The 27,964-nt window shown below is 58.3% G+C and overlaps 1 protein-coding gene across 1 annotated transcript in view; it reads left to right on the top strand.

The window, feature by feature from the left end:
• Nucleotides 1-27,964, top strand: part of LOC142009002 (microtubule-actin cross-linking factor 1, isoforms 6/7-like) — a 177,971-nt gene that overhangs the window by 86,746 nt on the left and 63,261 nt on the right. The window contains exons 21-27 of the mRNA XM_074986421.1: nucleotides 1,773-1,928; nucleotides 2,961-3,167; nucleotides 3,246-3,365; nucleotides 5,796-5,965; nucleotides 15,577-15,736; nucleotides 16,056-16,253; nucleotides 16,984-17,112. Of these exons, the coding sequence (XP_074842522.1) occupies nucleotides 1,773-1,928; nucleotides 2,961-3,167; nucleotides 3,246-3,365; nucleotides 5,796-5,965; nucleotides 15,577-15,736; nucleotides 16,056-16,253; nucleotides 16,984-17,112 (1,140 nt within the window). The remainder of the gene's footprint in view (nucleotides 1-1,772; nucleotides 1,929-2,960; nucleotides 3,168-3,245; nucleotides 3,366-5,795; nucleotides 5,966-15,576; nucleotides 15,737-16,055; nucleotides 16,254-16,983; nucleotides 17,113-27,964) is intronic.

Raw genomic sequence — 27,964 nt, 5'->3', positions numbered from 1 at the left:
CACAGAGGGTGTGGGGCTCCTGCTGAGGGTAACCTGGCGACCAGGTGACACCTCTGGGCTGCAGACAAAGGGGGAGGTGGAGCCTGAGGGGTTTGAATTGGAACTGGGAGTTGGGAGCAGTAAGTCTGGGCTGGGAGAGAGAGACAAAGGAGGGGGCAAGGGCCCGGCTCTGGGGGCCCCTCGGGGCCTCCTCTCCCCAACATGGACTGGACTGGCTGTCCCTGCCGGCTGTACTGACTCCTCTGTACGACGCTGTGTCCTGTCGGCTAATGAACCCGCTGTTCTCCTGCCGGGTGAGAGTCACTCCTGCCTGCGGACGGGGTGCAGAGCCTGTGGGACCCCTGTACCCCATTACAAAGAGTAGGAATTTTCAGCTCAGAAAAGAGGAAAGTAAGGGGGACATGACAGAGGTATATCAAATTATGAGCAGTGTGGAGAAAGTGAACAGGGAAAATTATTGACTTGTTCCCGTGATGTCAGAACTAGAGGACACCAAGTGAAATTAATGGGCAGCAGGTTTAAGACAAATAAAAGGAAATTCTTCTTCACACAGCGCACAGTTAGAATGTGGAACTCCTCGCCAGGGAACGCTGTGAAGGCTGGGACTGTAAGAGGGTTTAAAAATGAGCTGGGTAAATTCATGGAGCTTAGGTCCGTTAATGGCCATTAGCAGGATGGGTGGGGAATGGTGTCCCTGGCCTGTTTATCAGAGGCTGGAGATGGATGGTGGGAGAGAGATCGCTTGATCGTTACCTCTTCGGTCCCCCTTCTGGAGTCCCTGGCACTGGCCACTGTCGGCAGACAGGCGACTGAGCTAGATGGACCTTCGGTTTGACCTGGTATGGCTGTTCTTATGTTTTTATTTTAGGGTGTACCAGGCACAGCCGGCTGGTTCCCTGTCTGGAAGGAGGGCGATCTAGGGTGTACCAGGCACAGCCGGCCGGTTCTGTGTCTGGAAGGAGGGCGATCTAGAGTGTACCAGGCACAGCCGGCCGGTTCCCTGTCTGGAAGGAGGGCGATCTAGGGTGTACCAGGCTCAGGCGGCCGGTTCCCTGTCTGGAAGGAGGGCGATCTAGGGTGTACCAGGCACAGCCGGCCGGTTCCCTGTTTGGAAGGAGGGCGATCTAGGGTGTACCAGGCACAGCCGGCCGGTTCTGTGTCTGGAAGGAGGGCGATCTAGGGTGTACCAGGCACAGCCGGCCGGTTCCCTGTCTGGAAGGAGGGCGATCTAGGGTGTACCAGGCACAGCCGGCCGGTTCTGTGTCTGGAAGGAGGGCGATCTAGGGTGTACCAGGCACAGCCGGCCGGTTCCGTGTCTGGAAGGAGGGCGATCTAGGGTGTACCAGGCACAGCCGGTCGGTTCTGTGTCTGGAAGGAGGGCGATCTAGGGTGTACCAGGCACAGCCGGCCGGTTCCGTGTCTGGAAGGAGGGCGATCTAGGGTGTACCAGGCACAGCCGGTCGGTTCTGTGTCTGGAAGGAGGGCGATCTAGGGTGTACCAGGCACAGCCGGCCGGTTCTGTTTCTGGAAGGAGGGCGATTTAGGGTGTACCAGGCACAGCCGGCCGGTTCCCTGTCTGGAAGGAGGGCGATCTAGGGTGTACCAGGCACAGCCGGCCGGTTCTGTTTCTGGAAGGAGGGCGATTTAGGGTGTACCAGGCACAGCCAGCTGTTTTGCTGGCTGGCTGGGGGCTGACCCGTCCCCAGCCTGCAGACACCTGCCGCCTCTCTTTGCAGTCCCAGCACACCACTAACCCTGGCTGTCTTTCCCAGGACTACCTGGCGGAGGGGCTGATGCTCAGCACGGAGTTTCACAGCACAGCACAAGAACTGTTGCAGTGGCTGGGGCAGACGGAGGAGAGCCTGAGCGCCCCAGAGCCGCCCAGCTTCCTGCTGGACACGGTCCTCCAGCAGGTCCAGGAGCACAAGGCGAGTGACACTGACCCAGAGCGGCTTCTCCTGTGCCTGGGGCTCGGGTGCACTGGCAGGGCTGAGAGCCTCGGCCCCGGGCAGGACCCACCTGCTGCTGCCCAGGGCCCTAGCAGGCCTCACTGCGGTGCGGTCGTGGGAAGCATCTGTCCCCACGGTGAGGAGGCCTCCCTGAGCGGCCTGCTTCACAGAGTGCCCTGCAGGGGCTAGCACGGTGCGCCCGCTTTCCGGCTCCCCGGCTGGGTGGGAGGCCCCTGGAGCAGCCTGGTCGGGCTGTGCATGGCTGCAGGGATCTGATCTCACCCAGAGCCCACAGGGAGGGCTGGACAGGACAGGACAGGACGGGAGCTGGCTCCCAGCTGCGCCTCTGTCTCGGGGTGGGCACGGCCCCCGCAGCCCCGCCAGGCACTGCATCCAGGCCGGCCTTTCCCAGGCAGCTGCTCTGGTGTACAGCACCTGGGGAGTGGCTGGCAGGTGCAGTGGGGCAGGAATGGGCCCCAGTACATGGGGCCCTGTCAGCACAGGTCTGGAGGTGTACGGCAAAGCTGCTCTGCATCGCGCACCGCTACCCGGGGGGGGGCACTGAAACCGTCCTCACCGCCGCTTTGCCCCAGCCCTGCAGTCAAGCCAGGAAACAGAGCCCCCGCCCCCACGGGGCCCCAGAACGTGGCAAAACGTCAGACTCCTCGGCTCCCCGGCAGCCTTCTCCTTGGCTGGCTCACCAGCAGCAGGCAGGCTGGGCCCATCTCCCGAGCCCGCGCCAGGTCCCCATCCGCCTGGCTGCCGGCTCAGCCTCTCAGGCACACGGGGGAAGCTCCCAGCTCCAGTCCCTATGGTCTCTGTGCTGGTCCTTCCCCGAGCAGCCTAGGAGACTCCCCCCGCTTTGGAGCAGATCCCGCAGCCCCCGGCCACCTCTCTTTCTGAGCCTGGAGCTGGCTCCGGGCAGCCCGCCCCCTGCCCCCCAAGCTGGGCTGCTGCCCCGGGCCGCGGCCTTGCTCGGGGCCCACAGCGCTAGCTGTGCCTGGCTCGCAGGTGCTGCTGAGGGAGGTGACTGCCCGTGAGGAGCAGCTGTCCAGCCTGGAGGCGGTGGCCTCCCGCCTGCAGGACGTGAGCAGGAGGCAGGACTGCACAGCGATCCAGAGCCTGGTTCTGCTGGCCAAGGAGCGGGTAGCCAAGGTGCTGCAGCGCACGGCTGAGAGAGGCGCTGCGCTGGAGGATGCTCGCAAGCGCGCCAAGCAGGTACCGCCGGGGGCGCCCCCAGGGAGCCGGCTCTGTCACCTGCCCGCTCACGCTGACGCGCCATCTCATCTCCCGCAGTTCAGTGAGGCCCGGCAGCTGCTCCTGGACTGGATGGATGAGGTGGAGCGGAGCCTGGAGGTGCCCGGCGCCGGCGCCATGAGCCAGGAGGAGATTCAGGACCAGCTGGCTGAGCACAAGGTGCGGCGCTCTGGGACACCTGCTCTGCCCGGGCTGTCCTGCCAGCACAAGGCAGCCTGTGCCGGCGCCCCAGGGCGGCGCTCCCTTGGTGCCCTGGCGATGCCCAGGGCTTTCCCTCCCACGGCCTCCTTTGCCACTCTGTGCTCAGGACTGGGCAGAGCCGGGAGGTGACCCCTGCCCCCTGTCCGGGCAGTGCTGGGCCCGGAGACGATGCCTGGGGCAGCCGTGTGGGGGTTGAGTGCCTCATCAGGAGCCTGCCGCCTTTGCGTTCTGCAGCCAAACTGCCAGGGACGCACCATGCCTACAGGCTCTGTGTGAGGCCTCTCCAGTGCGCAGACCCGAGGGGGCCCACTCTTCCTCCTGGGCAGGCCTCACCGCACTCTGCCTCAGCCCCTGGGCTCAGCCCTCCGGGGTCACACCAGGAGCACTGCCCTGAATCCCCCGAGCCAGACCCAGGGAGCCGTGAGCTCGGCAGTGTTTGCAGCAACACCAGGGCAGGGCTCAGAGTCGGCCGGCGGGCAGTCTGTGTCCCCAGGGCAGCAGAGAACCAAAGGGAAAAGGTTTACCCAGCCACCGAGCCGGCACGAGCAGACAGCCAAACTCTGCTGGCTCCCTCCCGGGCTCAGCACTCTCGGCTCGCTCAAGCCCCAGCCCCTCCAGATCCAGCCCCGGACCCTGGCTGGCCCTCCCGTCATGCATGCTGCAGGCAGACCTGGGCCACGTTCATGCTCTGCAGGCGTGAGCACCCCCTGCCGACTCCCGGGGACGAGCGTCCCCCTCCCGACTCCCAGGGACGAGCACCCCCCTGCCGACTCCCGGGGATGAGACCCCACCCTCCCGACTCCCAGGGACGAGACCCCACCCTCCCGACTCCCGGGGACGAATGCACTGGGGGTCCCTGCTCAGTCACAGCCGCACTGGGGATCACTGCTCAGTCACTCAGCCACAGCTGCATCAGGGGTCCCTGCTCAGCCACAGCCGCACCGGGGGTCCCTGCTCAGTTACAGCTGCACCGGGGACCCCTGCTCAGTCACTCAGCCACAGCCGCAATGGGGGTCCCTGCTCAGTCACAGCCGCACTGGGGATCACTGCTCAGTCACTCAGCCACAGCCGCACCGGGGGTCCCTGCTCAGCCACAGCCGCACCGGGGGTCCCTGATCAGTCACAGCTGCACCGGGGATCACTGCTCAGTCACTCAGCCACAGCCGCACCGGGGTCCCTGCTCAGCCACAGCCGCATCGGGGTCCCTGCTCAGTTACAGCCGCACCGGGGGTCCCTGCTCAGTTACAGCTGCACCGGGGGTCCCTGCTCAGTCACAGCCACACCGGGGATCACTGCTCAGTCACAGCTGCACCGGGGATCACTGCTCAGTCACTCAGCCACAGCCACACCAGGGGTCCCTGCTCAGTCACAGCCGCACCGGGGGTCCCTGCTCAGTCACAGCCACACCAGGGATCACTGCTCAGTCACTCAGCCACAGCCACACCGGGGGTCCCTGCTCAGTCACAGCCGCACTGGGGGTCCCTGCTCAGTCACTCAGCCACAGCCGCACTGGGGGTCCCTGCTCAGTTACAGCCGCACCGGGGGTCCCTGCTCAGTCACTCAGTCTCCACTGAACCCCAAGTGCAGAAGTCTCCCACTTCTTCACACGGGAGAGGGGACATTCTATCGAACACACCCTCCTTCTCCGGCCTGGGGCCCCTGTCTGCCTGGGCCGGGGTGAGCCCAGATCTGCCCTGGCCTGCAGCTCCCCAGTGCCACGTGACAGGCTGGCAGCACTCCCTCTGGCCCCCCGTGCTCCCCAGCCCCACACAGCTCTAGCGGTCTGGGCTGAAGGGCTTGGGGCAGCCTAGGAGGAGTCGCTGTGGGGAAGCTGCTCCCTGCTGAGGCGCCTCCTTTCCAAGCTCTGGGCCACTCCGGCTCTCCTGACTGGCTGGCTGGGAGAACCCAGCTGTTCTCCCGCTCTGGCCAAGGACCTGCGGCAGGCAGGAAGCAGAGCAACGGCTCAGCCTGCCTGCATGCGACTGGAGTCGTTCCTCACACCGGCGCAGAGACGGGGCCATGCTGGCTGCAGCTGGCACAGTGTGCCCCAGAGCCAGGCTCACGAGGGCTGCCCCAGCCGTCTGCAGTACGGCGGGCACTGCCCCTACAGGGGCCCCTCCCATCGCAGACAGCCTCCAGGAGCCCTGCGCCCCCAGGCACTGCCCTCGGCAAGGGCTGCTGGGCCTGCTGCGCGCTCCATGGGTGGGCCCGTCTGCCCTTCAGCCCCGTCTTCCCCCATGGCCCCCGCCAATCTGCCCGGCCCCCACCCATCCCACTTGGTCCAGACCACTGCTGCCTGGCCCCATCTGCCCAGCCCCCGTATCGCCCCAAGGGCTGAGCCTAGTGCCCGGCCCCTCTCCCCGGGACTAACCCCTCTGTGCGCTGCAGGACTTCCAGAAGCTGCTGCGCTCCAAACGCCCCATGTACGAGGCGGTGCTGCGCAGCGGGCGCTGGCTGCGGGAGAAGGCCCTGCTGGCCGAGGACGTGCAGCCGCTGGAGGTGCTGCTGGGGGAGCTGAAGGAGCGCTGGGAAGATATGTGTGCTCAGGCGGTTGAGAGGTGAGCCTGGAATCTTTCCCTTGTCCTGCTGATGCTGCTGTCTGCGGGGCCAGGAGCCCTGGGTGCAAGGTCCCTGTGCAGGGCCCAAGATGCCCACGTCCCCATCGCTGCTAGTGTGGGTGCCCCCGTGGGATGTCACTGGATTTTTAAGTTGAAGATAGAGGCCCAGATGTCCAGTACACATATTGGGAACATGGGACTTTCCTCCTGGGCTGCAGCGAGTGGGGACCGCCCCCCAGTGACCCACCTGGCCAGGTGGTGAGCCAAGACATGTGGCAGAAGAAAGGGGTTTTCCCTCCGCATAGAAAAAAATATAAGGAGGCCCTGACAGGAACCATCTGGGTTTGTTCAGTGCTCATGAGTTAAGCCTCTCTGGGGTTGCTTACAAAGGCTTTCAAGAATCAGCATAGCGTTATGGCTGGCTGCACCAATAGCTGTAATTGACGTGTGCATAACGTATCACTTTGACAATTTCTCTCTCACCCTGTTCTTCCTTTCATTGTCAATAAACCTTTAGATTTTAGATCTGGAGGATTGGCACGGGGTGCTGTTTGTGTAAGATCCAAGTATATATTGACCTGGGGCTTGGGGGCTCAGAAGAATCTGTGGGGAGTTGGTGAAACAGGTTTCAAAAACCTCTCACCTGAGTAGAGGGCTGCTGGTCTGGGCATTTTGAAGTAGCTGGGAAGTCTGTGGGTTTGCTTGTGTGGCTTCTGGCTGGCCAGTGGGGCTGGCAGAGGTGCTGTTGTGGCCTTGGTGAGAAGGAAATCCCAGCCTGGGGCTGTAAGTGGCCCAGATTTAAGCAACAATACCCTGTACTGATTTCCTTCGCTGTGCCCAGAAACCCTGCCATACTACACCCCATAGTCTCCTGCTCCCCCCACATTGGGGTCTGTAGGATTGATGTCAAGGGTCAAAGAGTTAAACCTGCACATTCTTCTGTGGCAGCCCAAGGGTTTGCAGTCATGTTGGGATGTGTCAGCGACCCTGCTGGGCTCAGCTCATAGCAGAGATGGTCATGAAGTGATGAGCTGGAGTGAGGAAAGATGGAGGAACCTCAGTGCCCTCTGTATCCTCTTGCCCATGTGGAAGGAACTCTGTTGTTCTCCTTGTGTGAAAGCGCAGACTCATAGACTCCTGAGGCTGGAAGGGACCTCAGGAGGTTGTTGAGTCCAGCCCCCTGCCCAAAGCAGGACCTTCCCCAAATAAATCATCCCAGCCAGGACCTTGTCAACCCAAGAGTTAAAAACCTTGAGGGATGGAGAATCCACCACCTCTCTAGGCAACGCATTCCAGTGCTTCACCACCCGCCTGGGGAAACAGTTTTTCCTAATATCCAACCTACCCGTCTCCCTCTTCAACTTCAGACCATTGCTCCTTGTTCTGCCATCTGACACCACTGAGAACAGTTTCTCACCCTCATCTTTAGAGCTCCCCTTCAGGAAGTTGAAGGCTTTTGTCAAACTGCTCCTCACTCTTCTCTTCTGTAAACTAAATAAGCCCATATCCCTCAACCTCTCTTCACAGATCATGTGCTCCCACCCCCTAATCATTTTGTTGCCTTCCACTGAACCTGCTCTGCTATGTCCACATCCTGTCTATCCAGGGGGCCCAGAACTGGACACAATACTCCAGATGAGGCCTCACCAGCGCTGAGCAGAGGGAAATAACAACTTCTCTAGATCTGCTGGAAATACTTCTCCTAATGCACCCCAATATGCTGTTAGCCTTCTTGGCTACAAGGGCCACTGTTGACTCATATCCAGCCTCTCATCCTCTGTGATCCCCAGGTCCTTTTCTGCTGCACTGCTACAAAGCCAACAAAACAAAGCAGCAGAAATGTAGCACTTTAAAGACTAAAAAAATGATTTATTCAGTGATGAGCTTCCGTGGGACAGATCCACGTCTTCAGATCAATTTCATTTCTGATACGGACTGACATTTATAAGTACAGAGGACCAAAAAGAAAAAAAATTGCAATAAAAACCGGCAAATCAAATAGGGTTGAAGGAAGGGGGTGAGAGGTGGGGGATGTTAATTGTCCTGTCTGGGATAGTTATGTGCATCAAAGGGAGGGACGTGGTCCTAGTAATGCGAGAGGTAGTTGATGTTTCCGTTCATACCACACGTTAATGTGTCAAATTTGAATATGTGCTCTAACTCAGGAATCTCTCGCTCTAATTTGCTGTTAAATTCTCTGTGCTCCGGGACACAGATTCTCCAGTCTTTAACAGGACCACCCACTCCACTGAAGCGTTCACTGACCAGCTTATGTGTATTGAGTTCCTTGAAGCAGGGGGCTGGACTAGCTGATCTCCTGAGGTCCCTTCCAGCCCCATCCCTAACCCTACGTCTGCTCTGGGTCCATTTATTCTCTGGCAAAGGTTTTGCCCAGGCTGTCCAATGTACATAGTGTCAGGGCATTGTGGGCACATAATGGCGTATGTAACGTTGCTGGAAGTGCACAGGAATGTGCCTTTGATCTTGTACTAACATGGTTAGGTCCAGCGATGGGATCCCCAGAATACATACGTGGACACAGTTGGCACCGGGGTCTGTTGCAAGGAAAAGTTCGGGATTCATATTACTGTGGTGTAGCCTGTGATTGCTGGTGAGAATCTCCCTCAGCTTGGGCAGCTGTCTATAGGACGGGACAGGCCTGTCACCTAGAGCCTTCTGGAGTGTGGCACCCTGGTCCAGAATAGGTTGTGGGTTCTTAATGATGCGTTGCAGGGGTTTGAGTGGGGGGCTGTAGGTGATACAAGTGGTGTTCTGTTGTTGACCTTCTTGGGCCAATCTTGGAGCAGCTGGTCTCTGGGTGTTCATCTGGCCCTGTCAATTCACTTTTTTACTTCTCCTGGTGGGTAATCCAGTTTATAAATGCCCGGTAGAGGTCTTGTAGTGTTTGGTCTCTGTCAGTAGGGTCAGAGCAGATGCGATTGTATCTAAGGGCTTGACTGTGAACGATGGATTGTGTGATGTGAGGTGGGTGGGAGCTGGAGGTACGTAGGTGAGTGTAGCAGCCAGTGGTTTTCCGGCAGAGGTTGGTGTCAATGTGGCCATTGGTGATTTGTACTGTGGTATCCAGGAAATGTATTTCTCATGTGGAATAGTCAAGGCTGAGACTGATGGTAGGGTGCAGGTTGTTAAAATCTCTGTGGAATTCTTCCAGAGTCTCGTTACCGTGGGTCCAAAGGATAAAGATGTCATCGACGTAGCGTAAGTAAGGGAGGGGCCCCAGGGGACGAGAGCTGAGGAATCGCTGTTCTAAGTCGACCCTAGAAATGTTGTCATATTGTGGGGCCACGCGGGTGCCCATAGCAGTGCCACTGATCTGGAGGTATAAGTTGTCCCCAAATTGGAAATAACTGTGGGAGAGAACAAAGTTACACAGGTCAGCCACCAGACTGGCTGTGGTAACGCCAGGGATGGTATTCCTGTTAGTCTTTAAAGTGCTCCATTTCTGTGGCTTTGTTTTGTTGGAGTACAGACTAACACAGCCACCTCTCTGCTACTTCGTCAGTCGGTCCCCAGCCTGTAACTGTGCTTGGGATTCTTCCCTCCCAAGTGCAAGACTCTGCACCGCTCCTTGCTAAACCGCATCAGATTTCTTATGGCCCAATGCTCCAATTTATCCAGATCACTGTATCTAGGTCACCCATCCCTACCCTCCAACGTATCTACCTGTTCCCATGATGCCTGTCACATGAGCAGGTCACCTGTCCAAGTCCTTTGTAGACACTCAATCAGTCATTGCTTGTGTGATGGAGTGGGGGGAGTGCGTGTGTGAGTCAGGCTGGATGTGAGAGGCAAGCAGAGCAGCTCCCAGTGGCTAAGGATGACCTTGGGGCTACAACTGACAGGTAACACCTCTGCCCTGAACAAAGAGGAGGGAGGAGCTGAGCTGGTTTTTGAATCGGGGGCGGAGGAGGGTGGCAGTTAGAGGCTAGGGAAAGAGGAGCTGGAAGGCAGCCAGCCTGGCGAGGGGGGAAGCTACACCCCAGAGGGGCACCCCTCGGGCTCCTCTCCCCAGGACGGGTTGGAAGGACTGTCTCTGACTGCTGTACTGTCGCTTCTGTGAGAAACTGGGCATCTGTTGCCTAATAAACCTCCTGTTGTACCTGCTGAGTGAGAGTCACTCCTGCCAGCGGACGGGGTGCAGTGCAGGGGGACCCCTGAACCCCATCACAGCTTGTCCGCTGGCCTGAACGTACACAGCAAATTTCTTCAGCTCTGGATTGGCCCTGGTAAGGTCCTTGGTCACTTGAGCAGTCTCTTCTGCCGGCACTGCAAGCCTGCGCCAAGAATTTGGAAACCGATGTGTGTAATTTGATTGTTGTCCTTCGTTTGTTGAGAGTCTCTTCCATTGGCTGAGTCCCAGCTGCATCTCAGTCACACACACACACGCATACGATTTGCTGGGGCTGGCCCCTGCTCCCCACACGTGCACACACAGTGCTTGCAGAATCCCAGGGCAGGAAGGGACCTCAGGAGGTCGTCTAGTCCAGCCCCCTGCCCAAAGCAGGATCAACCCCAACTAAGTCATCCCAGCCAGGACCTTGTCCAGCCAGGACTTAAAAACCTCGAGGGATGGAGAATCCATCACCTCTCCAGGCAACGCATTCCAGTGCTTCACCACCCGCCTGGTGAAGAAGTTCTTCCTAATATCTAACCTACTCCTCTCCCTCTTCAACTTCAGACCATTGCTCCTTGTTCTGCCATCTGACACCACTGAGAACAGTTTCTCACCCTCCTCTTTAGAGCTCCCCTTCAGGAAGTTGAAGGCTGCTATTAAATCACCTCTAAGTCTTCCCTTCTGTAAACTAAACAAGCCCAAATCCCTCAGCCTATCCTCATAGGTCTTGTGCTCCAGCCCCTTAATCATTTTTGTTGCCCTTCGTTGAAACTGCTCCAGCAAATCCACATCCTTTTTATACTGGGGGGCCCAAAACTGGACACAATATTCCAGATGTGGCCTCACCAGTGCCGAATAAAGAGGAATAGTTACTTCTCTAGATCTGCTCAAAACGCTCCTCCTAATGCACCCCAGGATGCCGTTAGCGTTCTTGGCTACAAGGGCACACTGTTTACTCATATCCAGCCTCTCATCCACCATAACCCCTAGGTCCCTTTCCATCATACTGCTGCTGGGCCAGTAGGTCCCCAGTCTGTAACAACGTTTGGGATTCTTGCACCCCAGGTGCAGGACTCTACACTTCTCCTTATTGAGCCGCATCAGATTTCTTTTGGCCCAGGCCTCCAATTTATCCAGGTCCCTCTGGATTCTCTCTCTACCCTCCAACGAATCTACCTCTCCCCCTAGTTTTGTGTCATGCGCAAACAAGCTGAGGGTGCAACCCAGTCCCTCATCCAGGTCGTTAATAAAGATGTTGAATAACACCGGCCCAGAACCGAGCCTCGCGGCACTCCGCTTGAAACAGACCGCCCTCCAGATATTGAGCCATTGACCACTACCCGTTGGGCCCGACCATCAAACCAGCTTTCTATCCATAGTCCAAGGATCCAATCCATATTTCCTTAACTTATGGGCAACAATGTTATGGGATACTGTATGAGAAGCCTTGATATTTAAAAAGCAATATTTAAAAAGGGCTCTAAAGGAGACCCTAGCAATTGTAGACCGGTAAGTCTAACATTGGTACCGGGCAAATTAGTAGAAACAACAGTAAAGAATAAAATTGTCAGACACGTAGAGGAACATGGTTTGTTGAGCAAAAGTCAACATGGTTTCTGTAAAGGGAAGTCGTGTCTTACTAATCTATTAGAGTTCTTTGAAGGGGTTAACAAGCATGCAGACAGGGGGGATCCAGTAGACGTAGTATACTTAGATTTCCAGAAAACCTTTGACACGGTCCGTCACCAAAGGCTCTTATGTAAATTAGGGGGTCATGGGACAGGAGGAAAGATCCTTTCATGGATTGGGAACTGGTTAAAAGACAGGAAACAAAGGGTTGGAATAAATGATAAATTTTCACAATGGAAGGGGGCGTAACTAGTGGTGTTCCCCAGGGGTCAGTCCTGGGACCAATCTTGTTCAACTTATTCGTTAATGATCTAGAGAAAGGGGTAAGCAGTGAGGTGGCAAAGTTTGCAGATGACACCAAACTGTTCAGGATAATCAAAACCAAAGCAGACTGTGAAGAACTTCAAAAAGATCTCAGCAAACTGAGTGACTGGGCAGCAAAATGGCAAATGAAATTTAATGTGGGTAAGTGTAAGGTAATGCACATTGGGAAAAATAACCCCAATTATACATACAATATGATGGGGGCAAATTTAGCTACAACAGATCGGGAAAGAGATCTTGGAATTATAGCGGCTAGTTCTCTGAAAACATCCACACAGTGTACAGCAGCAGTCAGTAAAGCAAACAGGATGTTTGGAATAATTAAAAAAGGGATAGAAAATAAGACAAAGAATATCTTACTTCCCCTATATAAAACTATGGTACACCCACATCTTGAGTACTGCGATCAGATGTGGTCTCCTCACCTCAAAAAAGATATATTGGCATTAGAAAAGGTTCAGAAAAGGGCGACTAAAATGATTAAGGGTTTGGAACGGGTCCCATATGAGGAGAGGCTAGAGAGACTGGGACTTTTCAGTCTAGAGAAGAGGCGATTGAGGGGCGATATGATAGAGGTATATAAAATCATGAATGGTGTGGAGAAAGTGAATACAGAAAAGTTATTTACTTGTTCCCATAATATAGGAACTAGAGGACACCAAATGAAATTAATGGGTAGCAGGTTCAAAACTAATAGAAGAAAGTTTTTCTTCACACAGCGCACAGTCAACCTGTGGCACTCCTTGTCAGAGGAGGCTGTGAAGGCCAGGACTCCAACAGAGTTTAAAAAAGAGCTTGATAAATATTTGGAGGTTAGGTCCATAGCTGGCTATTAGCAAGGGGTAAGGTGTGGTGACTCGCCTTTTACTGAAGGCGGGAGATGGATGGCAGGAGACAAATCGCTTGATGATTGTCTGCGGGTCACCTCCTCTGGGGCACATGGCACTGGCTATGTTGGCAGACGGGATGCTGGGCTAGATGGACCTTTGGTCTGACCCTGTATGGCCGTTCTTATGTTCTTACGTTAAGTTAATGTATATCACATCCACTGACTTCGCCATGTCCACAGAGCCTGTTACATCGTCATAGAAGCTAAGAAGCTAATCAGAAGCTCATCACACACACACACACACATATGCAGCGCTGGGCCAGCCCCCTGTCCCCACACATGCAGTGCTGGGACAGCGCACGTTCGCACACCCACACACACGCACTCGCTGTCTCCCAGGAGGGGGCAGTGGAGCAGTGCACACAGACACACACACATGCACGCTCACGCACACACTCGCTGTCTCCCAGGAGGGGGCAGTGCACACACATGCACGTGCACGCACACACTCACTGTCTCCCAGGAGGGGCGGGGGGCAGTGCGCGCACACACACACACACACTCTCGCTGTCTCCCAGGAGGGGCAGTGCACACACGCACACACACACACACACACTCGCTGTCTCCCAGGAGGGACAGTGCACATGCGCACGCACACAGGTTACGTCTACACGTGCACGCTACATCGAAATAGTCTATTTCGATGAATAACGTCTACACATCCTCCAGGGCTGGCAATGTCAACGTTCAACTTCGACGTTGCGCAGCCCAACATCGAAATAGGCGCAGCGAGGGAACGTCTACACGCCACAGTAGCACACATCGAAATAAGGGTGCCAGGCACAGCTGCAGACAGGGTCACAGGGCGGACTCAACAGCCAGCCGCTCCCTTAAAGGGCCCCTCCCAGACACACTTGCACTAAACAGCACAAGATCCACAGAGCCGACAACGAGTTGCAGACCCTGTGCCTGCAGCATGGATCCCCCGCTGCCGCAGCAGCAGCCAGAAGCCCTGGGCTAAGGGCTGCTGCCCACGGTGACCATAGAGCCCCGCAAGGGCTGGAGAGAGAGTGTCTCTCAACCCCCCAGCTGATGGCTGCCACGGCGGAACCCGCTATTTCGATGTTGCGGGAGGCGGATCGGCTACACGTGCCCTACTTCGACGTTGAACGTCGAAGTAGGGCGCTATTCCCATCCCCTCATGGGGTTAGCGGCTTCGACGTCTCGCCGCCTAACGTCGATGTTAACATCGAAATAGCGCCCGACGCGTGTAGCCGTGACGGGCGCTATTTCAAAGTTAGTGCTGCTACTTCGAAGTAGCGTGCACGTGTAGACACGGCTACACACACACACACACACACACTCGCTGTCTCCCAGGAGGGGCAGTGCACACGCGCACGCACACACACACACACACTCGCTGTCTCCCAGGAGGGGCAGTGCACACGCATGCACACACGTGCGTGCGGGCACACACACACACTTGCTGTGTCCCAGGAGGGGCGGAGGCAGTGCACGCATCTGCGTGCACACACGCACACGCACACACACTCGCAGTCTCCCAGGAGGGGCAGCAGGGCAGTGCATGCGTGCGCACATACACTCACACACACATGCTGTCTCCCAGGAGGGGCGGGGGGCAGTGCGCGCGCGCACACACACACACACACACACTCGCTGTCTCCCAGGAGGGGCAGTGGGGCAGTGCGCGCACACACACAGACACACACACACACTCACACACGCGCTGTCTCCCAGGAGGGGCATTGGGGCCGTGCACACACACACACACTCACACACACTCGCTGTCTCCCAGGAGGGGCAGTGGGGCAGTGTGCACACACACTCACACTCGCTGTCTCCCAGGAGGGGCAGTGTGGCCGTACAAACACACACACACACTCACACACACTCGCTGTCTCCCAGGAGGGGCAGTGGGGCAGTGCACACGCGTACGCACACGCGTACGCACACGCACACGCACACGCACACACACACACACACACTGTCTCCCAGGAGGGGCAGTGGAGCAGTGCGCACGCACACACACACTCACACACACTCACACACTTGCTGTCTCCCAGGAGGGGCAGTGGGGCAGTGCGCACACACACACACACACACACACTCACACACTCGCTGTCTCCCAGGAGGGGCGGGGGGCAGTGCACACATGCGCACACACACACACACTCGCTGTCTCCCAGGAGGGGCAGTGGGGCAGTGCACGCACACGCACACGCACACACACACTCACACACACTCACACACTCGCTGTCTCCCAGGAGGGGCAGTGGGGCAGTGTGCACACACACACACACACACACACTCACACACTCGCTGTCTCCCAGGAGGGGCAGGGGGCAGTGCACACACGCGCACGCACACACACACACTCGCTGTCTCCCAGGAGGGGCAGTGGGGCAGTGCACGCACACGCACACGCACACACACACACACACTCACACACACTCACACACTCGCTGTCTCCCAGGAGGGGCAGTGGGGCAGTGCACGCACACGCACACGCACACACACGCACACACTCACACACACTCACACACTCGCTGTCTCCCAGGAGGGGCAGTGGGGCAGTGCACGCGCGCGCACACACACACACACTCTCACACTCGCTGTCTCCCAGGAGGGGCAGTGGGGCGGTGCTGCCCAGCGTCCTCTCCCTCTCGCTCTCAGGCAGCACAAGCTGGAGGAGCGCCTGCTGTTCTCCGGCCAGTTCACCGACGCCCTGCAGGCCCTGCTGGACTGGCTGTACTGGGCTGAGCCGCAGCTGTGCGAGGAGGTGCCCGTTGCGGGGGACCGTGACCTGGTCAGTGACCTCATGGACAAGCACAAGGTCCGTATTCGTCTGGGGCTGCCCCGGCTCTGCCAGCCAGCCGCCTCCCCACACGCCCCAGGTGCACCATCCCCCCAGCCATGGGCTGGCGCACGCGGGGGCAGGGGGAGTTCACCCCAAAATGCTGCTGCTCGGTCCCCCTGCTCTCCCGGCCCAACACAGCCCCTCCTGGGCAGCTGGGCAGAGACCCCCAGTGAGACCCCCACTCAGCGCCAGACCTGGGCCCCAGGGGCTGGCAGAGCTGCAGGCTCCGTCAGCTGCTCGCCCCGGCGGTACATGGTCCCAGCCCAGGCGGCTCCCCTGCCCCTCTCCCATGCAGGGCTTCCAGCGGGAGCTGGGCAAACGAGCCAGCTGCATCAAGATGCTGAAGCGCTCGGTGCGGGACCTGACGCGGGGCAGCAGCAGCGTCGACTCCCAGTGGCTACAGAAGCAAATGGAGGAGCTGAGCGGCCGCTGGGACCTGGTCTGCAAACTCTCCGTGGCCAAGCAGGCCCGGCTGGAGGCTGCCCTGCAGCAGGTGAGAGCAGGGCGTGCAGGAGGGAAGCGCTGTGGGCCTCAGCCTAGGCAGAACGGGCTGTCCGTGGGGCACAGACTAGGCGAGGGGAGCACTGCGAGGCTGGGGGCCCAGTCTAGCTGAGTGGGGGCATTCTGAGGCTGGGGCCCAGATGAGCCAGAGGCTGTAACAAGGGGGCACGACTGAGAATACTGTTCAAGGTGAATTGCTTAGACACCGGGCTGTTCAGCCCAGGCCTGGGGTCCTCCCCTGTAAGGCACCCCAAGCCCGTCCCGCTGAGCACTGCTGTTCCACACATGGTCAGCAAGCAGCCCCATGAGCCGTCCCCGCAGCTTCCCCTTGCAGCGGGGCTCAGGGGTCCCCAGGCTCTGCACCCCATCCGCAGCCGGGAGCGACTCTCGCTCAGCAGGTAGAAGAGGGGTTTATTAGCCGGCAGAGGCCCAGCGCAGTGCAGGGGGTCAGTGCAGCCGGCAGAGACAGTCATTCCAGCCATCCTGGGATGGGAAGGCCCGAGGGGTGCCCCACTGGGGACTGGCCCCCCCAGCACAGGCTGACTCCCTTCCCACTCTCCAACTGCCGCCCTGATGCAAACCCAGCCGGGCTCCTCCCCACTCTGTGTCCGTGTTACCTGCCAGCCGAGGTTACCCCAGCCAGGGCCGTCCCCCGCCATGGGGAGCTGCTCCGCCTGTCGCTCCCAAGTCCCTCGCTACGCACCCCTCGGTCTCCTGTGCAGGCGGAGGAGTTCTACACCCTGGTGCGCACCTTCCTGGCCCGCCTGGCCGAGTCGGAGAAAACCCTCCGGCATGGCATCTGCCCGGAGGAGGACGAGGCAGCCATGCGTGAGTGCCAGAGCCAGCTGCAAGTGAGTGCCCCCAGCTGTGCCCCTGCAGCAGGGCCCGAGTGCCAGCCCCACTGCCTCGGTCTGCGGCCTGAGATGGACCTGATGGCTCTCTGCCCCGCAGCCCAGCAACAACTTCTGCCCCCCTTTGCCGCGCCCCATGCCCTGCTCCAAGTCCCTTGCTGGCCAGGCCTGGGCAGGGTACGGCGAGGCAGCTCTCCCCCAGCCTGGCCCTGGACTTACCCTCCCAGCAGGGCTGTCAGGGAAGGGGGGGGACCCCCAGTCTTGCCAGGCAGCTTCTGCAACCCCAGCCCTTCCCTAGGGTTCTGCCACCCCAGCCCTCCCCAGCCTCCTGCCACCCGAGCCCTCCCCAGGCTCCTGCCTCCCCAGGGTTCTGCCACCCTGTGATGGGGTTCAGGGGTCCCCCTGCACTGCACCCCGTCCGCTGGCAGGAGTGACTCTCACTCAGCAGGTACAACAGAAGGTTTATTAGGCAACAGAGGCCCAGTTTCTCACAGAAGCGACAGCACAGCAGCCAGAGACAGTCCTTCCAACCTGTCCTGGGGAGAAGACCCCGAGGGGTGCCCCTCTGGGGTGTAGCTTCCCCCTCCTCAGGCTGGCTGCCTTCCAGCTCTCTCCTCCCCTAGCCTCTAACTGCCGTCCGCCCACCCCTTTAAAAACCCAGCTCGGCTCCTCCCTCCTCTTTGTTCAGGGCAGAGGTGTCACCTGCCAGTTGTAGCCCCAGGGTCATCCTTAGCCACTGGGAGCTGCTCTGCTTGCCTCAGACATCCACCCTGACTCACACATGCACTCCCCCCACTCCATCACATCTCTCCCCCCTTCCAGACCGCACTGAGCGTGGTCACTCAGCCAGTGAGCTGGGGAAGTTCGGGGCCCTCCCTGCGTGACAGGGCATCGGCTATGGTGGTGTTGTTCCCCTTGACGTGGACCACCTCCATGTCGTAGTCCTGCAGGAGCAGACTCCACCGCAGGAGCTTGGCGTTGGCCCCTTTCATGTGATGCAGCCAGGTCAGGGGTGAGTGATCGGTGTACACGGTGAAACGCCGTCCAAACAGGTACGGCTGCAGCTTCCCCAGCGCCCACACCATGGCCAGACATTCCTTCTCTATGGCCGCGTAGCTCTGCTCCCGGGGCAGCAGCTTCTTACTCAGGTACACGATGGGGTGTTTCTCCCCTTTGTCATTCACCTGCATTAGCACCGCCCCCAGCCCCACGTCTGAGGCATCGGTGAACACCAGGAAGGGCTTGTTGAAGTCTGGATTTGCCAGCACTGGGGCCCTGACCAGAGCCTCCTTCAGCGCGCAGAGGGCCTCTTGGCACTGCTCGGTCCAGACCACCTTGTCAGGCTTTCCCTTTTTACACAGCTACGTGAGGGGGGCTGCGATGGAGCTAAAGTGGGGCACAAACCTCCGGTAGTACCCCGCCATCCCAATGAAGGCCTGGACCTGTTTCTTAGTCTGGGGTGTGGGCCAATCTCTGACAGCCTCCACTTTAGCTGGCTCTGGCTTTAAGCAGCCGCTGCCCACCTTGTGGCCCAGGTAGGTCACCTCAGCCCTTCCCACCTTGCACTTCCCTGCCTTGATAGTCAGACCAGCCTTCTGGAGTCGGTCCAGCACCTGCTTGACTTGGGACACATGAGCTGCGTCTACACGTGCACGCTCCTTCGAAGTAGCAGCACCAACTTCGACGTTAGGCGGCGAGACGTCGAAGTCGCTAACCTCATGAGGAGATAGGAATAGCGCCCTACTTCGACATTCAACGTCGAAGTAGGGACCGTGTAGACGATCCGCGTCCCGCAACGTCGAAATTGCTGGGTCCTCCATGGCGGCCATCAGCTGGGGGCTTGAGAGATGCTCTCTCTCCAGCCCCTGCGGGGCTCTATGGTCACCGTGGGCAGCAGCCCTTAGCCCAGGGCTTCTGGCTGCTTCTGCGGCAGCTGGGGGTCTATGCTGCAGGCACAGGGTCTGCAACCAGTTGTCAGCTCTGTGTATCTTGTGTTGTTTAGTGCAACTGTGTCTGGGAGGGGCCCTTTAAGGGAGCGGCTTGCTGTTGAGTCCGCCCTGTGACCCTGTCTGCAGCTGTGCCTGGCATCCCTATTTCTATGTGTGCTACTTTGACGTGTAGACGTTCCCTCGCTGCGCCTATTTCGATGTTGGGCTGAGCAACGTCGAAGTTGAACATCGACGTTGCCGGCCCTGGAGGACGTGTAGACATTATTCATCGAAATAAGCTATTTCGATGTTGGCTGCACGTGTAGACGTAGCCATGGTCCTCCCACGTCTGGCTGAAGATGCAAACGTCGTCCATGTACGCCAGGGCAAAGCTCTCCATCCCTTTCAGTAGCTGGTCCACCAGACGCTGGAAGGTAGCGGGTGCCCCCTTGAGGCCATAGGGCAGGACCAGGAACTCGTAGAGCCCCACAGGGGTGATGAAAGCCGACTTTAGCCGGGCATCTTGGTCAAATGGCACTTGCCAGTTGTGATGGAGTGGGGGGGGTGCATGTGTGAGTCAGGCTGGATGTCTGAGGCAAGCAGCAGCTCCCAGTGGCTAAGGATGACCCTGGGGCTACAACTGGCAGGTGACACCTCTGCCTGAACAAAGAGCAGGGAGGAGCTGAGCTGGGTTTTTGAATTGGGGGGCGGGAGTTAGAGGCTAGGAAGAGGGAGAGCTGGAAGGCAGCCAGCCGGAGGAGGGGGGAAGCTACACCCCAGAGGGGCACCCCTCGGGGTCTTCTCCCCAGGACAGGTTGGAAGGACTGTCTCTGGCTGCTGTAGTGTCGCTTCTGTGAGAAACTGGACATCTGTTGCCTAATAAACCTGCGGTTGTACCTGCTGAGTGAGAGTCTCTCCTGCCAGCGGACGGGCTGCAGTGCAGGGGGACCCCTGAACCCCATCACACTGGTGTCAGGAGTGGGATGCACTGCACCCACGGATGAGCTCCCAGCAGTGGCTGACTGAGCACCAGAGAAGGAAGGAGTCTCACAAGAGCCAGAGGGGGAACAGAGCCATTCCTGCAGCTGCTGCTGGTGAGTGGATACCCCGGGAGATAGCAGGGAGATGGATTATACCCGACTCCTGAAGGCAGAGCTAGCGGGGCTGTGCAGAGAGAGGGGCCTGACCGTGGGGAAGGCGACCAAGGCTCAGCTGATTGCCCAGCTGGAAGAGAGTGACCGATCCGGGGGGGGCAGAGCCTGTCCCGGCAGAAAGTGGAGAGGTTCTCCCTGGCCAGGCCCATGAGCTCGGTGAGTTTCTCCCGGAAGGTCAGTACATACTGTACCACTGACTCCCCTTCAGGAGAGGCCGTCCCCTCCCACTCTTCTCTGAGCCCCCGTACCCTCCTTCCATACAGCAGCTCAAAGGGGGAGAACCCCGTGGATTCCTGGGGCACCTCCCTGTATGCAAACAGCAGGTGGGGTAAGTACTTGTCCCAGTCATAGGGGTATTGATTCATGAAGGTTCTCAGCATCTGCTTGAGAGTCCCATTGAACCTCTCCACCAGCCCATTGGTCTGCGGGTGGTAGGCTATGGCCCAGGTGTGCCGGACCCCACACTTGTCCCACAAGCTTTGCAGTAGGGCTGACATGAAGTTGGACCCCTGATCTGTGAGGACCTCCTTGGGGAACCCCACTCTGCTGAAAATGGACAGCAGTGCATCCGCCACGGTGTCAGCATCGACAGAGGTCAAGGCCACTGCTTCTGGGTATCGCGTGGCAAAATCTACCACCACCAAAATATATTTCTTCCCCGAACGCGTTGCCTTGCTGAAGGGTCTCACTATATCTATAGCCACTTTCTGGAAAGGCTCCTCTCTGATGGGCAGTGGCCTCAGGGCAGCTTTCCCCTTGTCCCGGGTCTTCCCCACCCTCTGGCAGGGATCGCAGGACAGGCAATACAGACGGACAGCTGCAAAGATCCCAGGCCAAAAAAAGTTTTGTAACAACCTTCTCCTGGTGCGGTGGATCCCCTGGTGTCCTGCGAGCGGGACATCATGGGCTAGGTACAGCAGCCTGCGCCGGTACTTTTGGGGAACCACCAGTTGCCTCTGTACCGTCCATGGCTCCGCTTTGCGTCTGGGAGCCCATTCCTGGTACAGGAATCCCTTTTCCCACAGGAATCTCTCCCTGCAGCCCTCCCCCAGCTGTGGAGCTGGGCTGAGACTGGCCAGTTCCCTCAGCTTCTGCAAGGAGGGGTCTCTCTGCTGCTCTGCCTGGAATTCTTCCGCTGGGGCAGGGGCGGATGCTACTTCCCCATCCCTGCCTGGCTCCAGCACCCCTGGCCTGTGAGATCTGGTTTTTGGGGGCCCCCTTTCTCTCAGGGTTGGCCCCTGTGTCTCCTGTGACTTTGGCTGGGCTTGTACCCCTGAATCTGGGGAGCGCACCCCTCGTTTTCCTTGGCTACTGGGACTTTTCAGTTTGGAAAAGAGGCGATTGAGGGGCAGTATGATAGAGGTATACAAAATCATGAATGGTGTGGAGAAAGTGAATATAGAAAAATTATTTACCTTTCCCATAATACAAGAACTAGGGGACACCAAATGAAATTGATGGGTAGTAGGTTCAAAACTAATAAAAGGAAATTTTTCTTCACCCAGCGCACAGTCAACCTGTGGAACTCCTTGCCCGAGGAGGCTGTGAAGGCCAGGACTCTATTAGGGTTTAAAAAAAAGAGCTCAATAAATTTTTGCAGGTTAGGTCCATAAATGGCTATTAGCCAGGGGTAAAGTATGGTGCCCCAGCCTTCAGTACAAGGGCAGGAGATGGATGGCAGGAGATAAATCACTTGATCATTGTCTTCTGTTCTCCTTCTCTGGGGCACCTGGCATTGGCCACCGTCGGCAGACGGGATACTGGGCTGGATGGACCTTTGGTCTGACCCAGTATGGCCATTCTTATGTTCTTATGTTGCTACGGGACAGGACCAGGGCATGAGGGTGTTCACTGGCCAGTTCTCCAGGTCAGCCCCCATCAGTACATCCGCCGGCAAATGGCTGTGCACACCCACCTCCTTGGGGCCTTCCTTGTTCCCCCATTTCAGGTGCACCCTCGCCATGGGCACCTTGAAAGGGGTCCCATCAATTCCTGTTATCATCAGGTGGGAATCGGGTATCATGCAGCCCGGTGCCACCACCCCGGGTCGGGCCAGCGTCACATCAGCGCCTGTGTCCCAGAACCCCGTGACCTTTTTCCCGTCTACCTCGAGGTGTTTGAGACGTTTGCTCCACAGAGGCATTGCCGCCCCCACTCTGTAAACTGGCCTCTGGGCATTTGGTCCCCCTGGTGAGCTGGTCTGTGGGGCAGACTCGGCCCAATCCGAGTGCCTATTGTCAGCACCACCCGTCTTGGCCGCCAGCCTCTCTGGCTTCTGGGACTCCACGACCCCCTGGCCTGCTCAACCTGTCTGGGAGCCTGGGGCACTGGGCTGCTCTATGCCCCTTTCGCCCACAGCGATAACAGCCTGGGTCTTGTTGTGTCCCTCGGGCCGGCTGCTCTGTCCGGGCTCTGTTTGGCTCTCTGGGGGGTGGGTGGCTGGCCCCTCTTTCCTGGGCTCGCCCAAGAGGTGGTCCCCTCTGTCGTACAGTTAGGGACCGGTCTCTCTGAGATTCTCGGTTTCTCCAGGACTCCCTCTCCCTCCAGGACTCCCTCTCTCTCCGGGGCTCACTCTCTTTGTGGGGCTCACTTTCAAACCTGGCCCGGCTGTTTGTGAAGTCATCTGCCAGTTTCCCTGCATCATGTGAGTCCCCCGGCTTCCGGTCCACGATCCACACCCTCAGGTCAGGTGAGCACATCTCGTAGAATCGCTCCACGACCGCCAGCTCGATCAGGTCCTCTACGGACTGGACTCCCATTCCGAACGCCCACTTCTGGGAGTATTGCTTCAGGCGGGCGGTTGTATCTACGTGGGTTTCCTCTGGCCTCTTCTGCGCCTCCTGGAACTTCTTCTTGTACATCTCCGGAGTCAGCCCGAACTTATGCAGCAGGGCCTGTTTGAACCGTTCATAGTCCCCAGGCTGCAGCCCCTCCAGCTGGCTGAGCACCACTGCGGCCTTCTGGCTCAGCAAGGGGGTGAGGTGCCGGAGCCTCTCAGCTGGGGGAACCTCGTACAACTCACAGGCTCGCTCGAAGGCGGTAAGGAGCTCGTCCAAGTCCCCTGGGTCCTGACACTGGGCCAGCACACGCGTCTCCAAGTGACTGGCCACCCCAAGCTGTCTGGCCCTCTCCCCGCTTACCGCAGCTGGCGCCTCTTTGCGTCTCGCCTCTGCCATGGCCCGCTCATGCTCTCGCTCTCGCTCTCTCTCCTCCCGCTCTCGCTCTCTCTCCTCCCGCTCTCGCTCTGTCTCCTTCCTTTCTCGTTCTTTCTCCTCCCGCTGTGTCTCTTGTAGCTGGCGCTCGTGCTCCCTCTGCCGTTCCTCGTGCTCCAGTTCCTTTAGTCTCACCTCGAGCTCCAGCCGTCGCAGCTCTGCGGCAGGGGACTCTGCCTGCAATGGACCACCGCTAGCTGAGCGTGACCTGGCGGGCACCGCGTCTGTCTGACGGCGTCGAGCCCCTGCTCCTGTCGGAGAATCCGAAACGCTTCCCGAGGCTGACCGGCCACTTTCTGCCGGGACAGGCTCTGCCCCCCCGGATCGGTCACTCTCTTCCAGCTGGGCAATCAGCTGAGCCTTGGTCGCCTTCCCCACGGTCAGGCCCCTCTCTCTGCACAGCCCCGCTAGCTCTGCCTTCAGGAGTCGGGTATAATCCATCTCCCCGCTGTCTCCTGGGGTATCCACTCACCAGCAGCAGCTGCAGGAATGGCTCTGCTCCCCCTATGGCTCTTGTGAGGCTCCTTCTTTGTCTTGTGCTCAGACAGCCACTGCTGGGAGCTCATCCGTGGGTGCAGTGTATCCCACTTCTGACACCAGTCTGATGGGGTTCAGGGGTCCCCCTGTACTGCACCCCGTCTGCTGGCAGGATTGACTCTCACTCAGCAGGTACAACAGAAGGTTTATTAGGCGGCAGATGCCCAGTTTCTCACAGAAGCAACAGCACAGCAGCCAGAGACAGTCCTTCTAACCCGTCCTGGGGAGAAGACCCCGAGGGGTGCCCCTCTGGGGTGTAGGTTTCCCTCTCCTCAGGCTGGCTCCTTCCAGCTCTTTTTTTCCCCAGCTTCCTAACTGCCGCCCCCTGGGTTCAAAACCCAGCTCGGCTCCTGTGATGGGGTTCTGGGGTCCCCCAAGCTCTGCACCCTGTCCGCAGGCAGGAGAGTCTCTAACTCAGCAGGAGAACAGCGGGTTTATTAGCCGACAGGACACAGCGTCGTACAGAGGAGTCAGTGCAGCCGGCAGAGACAGCCAGTCCCATCCATGTTGAGGAGAGGAGGCCCCGAGGGGCCCCCAGAGCTGGGGCCTGGCCCCTCCTTTGTCTCGCTCTCCCTCAGCCCAGACTAACTGCTTCCCAAATCCCAGTTCCAATTCAAACCCCTCAGGCTCCACCTCCTCCTTTGTCTGCAGTACAAAGGTGTTACCTGGTCATCCAGGTTACCCTCAGCAGGAGCCCCACACCCTCTGTGAGCCACTCACATACACACAGGTATCCCCCACTCCATCACATCTCTCCCCCGTTCCAGACCGAAGTGAGCGGGGTCACTCAACTGGTGACCTGGGGAAGTTCGGGGCTCTCCCCTTGTGACAGGGCATCAGCTGTACCCTCTGTTCTCCCCTCGATGTGCACCACCTCCACATCATAGTCCTGCTGAGGGAGGGTCCAAGTCAGGAGCTTGGTCTTGGCCCTTTTCAAACATTCAGTGCATGGTACAATTCTACAGCTTTTGGTAGCAGCACCCCTTGGTTACAGCAGTCAGCGTGAGTAACAGAACAAACCCATTGCAACTGTACATTTACGTTGCTCTTTGGTAGACCACTACTTTTGTGTAACCTCCTTGAGAATCTGGTATTTTGGGGATAAATGGCTGAGGCCTTTCTTAGCACCATCAAGTTCTAATCTTCTCCCTTGCCCCCTGGGGTGGAAATTTGATCTCTCTGGCTGTGCCCTCCCTTCTAACAAGAGCTGGGCCATTGATGATCTCAGGGAGACGGCCCCCTTCCTGCCAGTCTGGAAATTTGCAAACCAAACTGCTTTCTGAGAGTTGTTTTGTGAGTCCCAGACACAGAATCCACATGAAGGAATCCCTGTTTATCCCTTACTGGCCCACCAGGCCCACAGCTCCTCCGTCCTTCCACCTCCAACTACTGCCTCCCCCATGGAATCAGAAGTCGAATCCAGTATGAGAATATAAGTGTTTCCACCATCTGGAGATGGGGAATTGCTGGCGCTCTCCTGCATCCTACAGAGATTGGCTGTGCAGCTGTTTTACTTGGTTCTCACAGGGCTGCTCACATTTCCTGATAGTTTTTACTTTACTTGCACCAGCTTCCAATTCCTGAGAAACTTTTACCCTGCCTGCTTTGGACCCTTCCAGAGCACAGCCAGTGGTTTCACACTCAGGCAGGTCCTGGCCATCAGGAGCTGAAACAAACTTCTCCCCAGGCAAAGGGCTGCTCTGGCTCTTACAGACAAGCACCTTTCCTGTTCACTCTTCTTCACCTCACTCCCATTTTCTGCAGTCCCCACAGACGGGTCAGGAAAAGTTTCAGGGAAATTCTCTTCCTGAAGAGCTTCCCCAAACAATAACTCACCCCTGTCTGCCTCCACAGGGGCACTGCTCCCTTGAGGCACAACCAGCTCCTGGGTTTCACCTACACCCAGGATCACTTCTGGCCCATGAGGCAGATTCCCACATAATCCCCCGCCAGGCAGACAGCCAGTACCTCCGGACAGAAGGTCAGGGTCCCTTTCCTCCCTTCTGCTACCAGCTCCTTTATCTTCATCAGTCAGCATAACTCCATTGCCCATCTGTTCTTGTGTCCTGGCTGGAGGATGACTCCGGTAGGACAGAGTCTTCTCACCCCCTCCCAGTAACACCTCAGCATCAGGCAAAGAACAAGTACCAGAATCTTCTGGTCTCTGGGGTTCCCTGATGATCCTAACTGGATTAGACCAAGTTAAAGCATCATCCCCCCTGAGAGACACAGAGGCAGGCCCACTTCCCATCTGGGCTTCAGCTGCCCTCAGATCCAGCTCTGGGATCTTGGCTCCATCTCGAGCCCCCACAGGCTCAGGCAAAGGAGTCACTTCCCCAGAAGCAGAAGCACTTTTTTTGCACCAAGGACCAGTGTCCTTATCAGGGATACCACTGCCCATCCCAGAGCCATTCCCTCTGCTCCAGCCCCCATGGCTGGATTCAGAGACACACCTGGAATGCTCTTTCCTGGTGGTTCCTTCTCCAGCCACCGCAGGCTGGGGAATCTTCCTCAGACAATGGGCTAGTTTCCTCATTGGCACCTTTTCCAAACGCAGGCTCTGCTCTCTCCCCAGGCTGCTGCTGCTGTTCAACACAGACAGACAATGGGAGACACTCTCTCCTTTGTCCCAGCCCCCCGGCTGGTCTCCACACACACACAGAAGGTGAAGCAGCTTCTCTCACAGACAACTTGCCATTCCCAGTGGACAAGCTGCTTTCCTGCACAGACACACAGGCACCTTCCTTGGCCCAGGCGTGGAAAACTCTTCGCAGGTCTGTCTTGGCCACTAGTAGATGATGGGTTGGAATCGCTCCTTCCCTCCTTGAGCTGCGGCAGGCCACTCGGTTCAGAGCTCCAGGCAGTCCAGGGTTCCCTGCCCCGATCCGGGCTCACCTCTGCAGGATTTTCCTTAACCCTCAGCTCCGCCACTGCACATCCAGGCTGCCTTGTCCAGCTTCTTTAATCTCGATTCGGTTTCCAGGTGCTGCCACTTCACAGCGGAGTTGCTCAGCGTGGTTGCAGGCTCTCAGGCTGATGCCCTCTGCACCCCACGATTCCTGGAAGAATCCCTTTAGTGTGCCAGGCTCCTTGAGGGTCACAAGCTCCCCGGGGTTAGGCCGTAGGCCCCTCTGCCCTCTGGGACCGACTCCAACAGACTCTCAGAGGAACCCCCTCTTCAGTGTGACACCCGCTCTCGAGAACCACGACCGCAGTTGCTTGGGTTCGGCCGCAGGCCCCTCCGCCTTGGGGAGCTGCACCTCACTGCCCTTCAGCACACCTGGGTCTCGCAGGCCCCACTTCTTCCGGGGCCCCGGTCACTTACTGCTGGATGCTCCATCCTCAGGGTGCAGAACATCCCACTTCTGACACCAGTGTGATGGGGTTCTGGGGTCCCCCAAGCTCTGCACCCTGTCCGCAGGCAGGAGAGTCTCTCACTCAGCAGGAGAACAGTGGGTTTATTAGCCGACAGGACACAGCATCGTACAGAGGAGTCAGTACAGCAGGCAGAGACAGCCAGTCCAATCCATGTTGGGGAGAGGAGGCCCCGAGGGGCCCCCAGAGCTGGGGCCTGGCCCCCTCCTTTGTCTCGCTCTCCCTCAGCCCAGACTAACTGCTTCCAACTCCCAGTTCCAATTCAAACCCCTCAGGCTCCACCTCCTCCTTTGTCTGCAGTACAAAGGTGTTACCTGGTCGTCCAGGTTACCCTCAGCAGGAGCCCCACACCCTCTGTGAGCCACTCACATACACACAGGTATCCCCCACTCCAGCTCAGCTCCTCCCTCCTCTTTGTTCAGGCAGAGGTGTTACCTGCCAGTTGTAGCCCCAGGGTCATCCTTAGCCACTGGGAGCTGCTGCTTGCCTCAGACATCCAGCCTGACTCACACATGCACCCCCCCCCACTCCATCACACACCCCAGCCCTCCCCAGGCTCCTGCCACCCCAGGCCTGTGGGCCGGATCCCTGCAGCCACTGTCCCGGCACTGCCTCTCAAACCCAAAGGGTGTCGTGACTATGAGCG

Source organism: Carettochelys insculpta, chromosome 2 (genome assembly GCF_033958435.1).
Source record: "Carettochelys insculpta isolate YL-2023 chromosome 2, ASM3395843v1, whole genome shotgun sequence".
Classification (NCBI taxonomy): domain Eukaryota; kingdom Metazoa; phylum Chordata; order Testudines; family Carettochelyidae; genus Carettochelys; species Carettochelys insculpta.
Note: the sequence above shows the minus strand (reverse complement) of the source record. Positions and strands in the feature narration are given on the sequence as shown.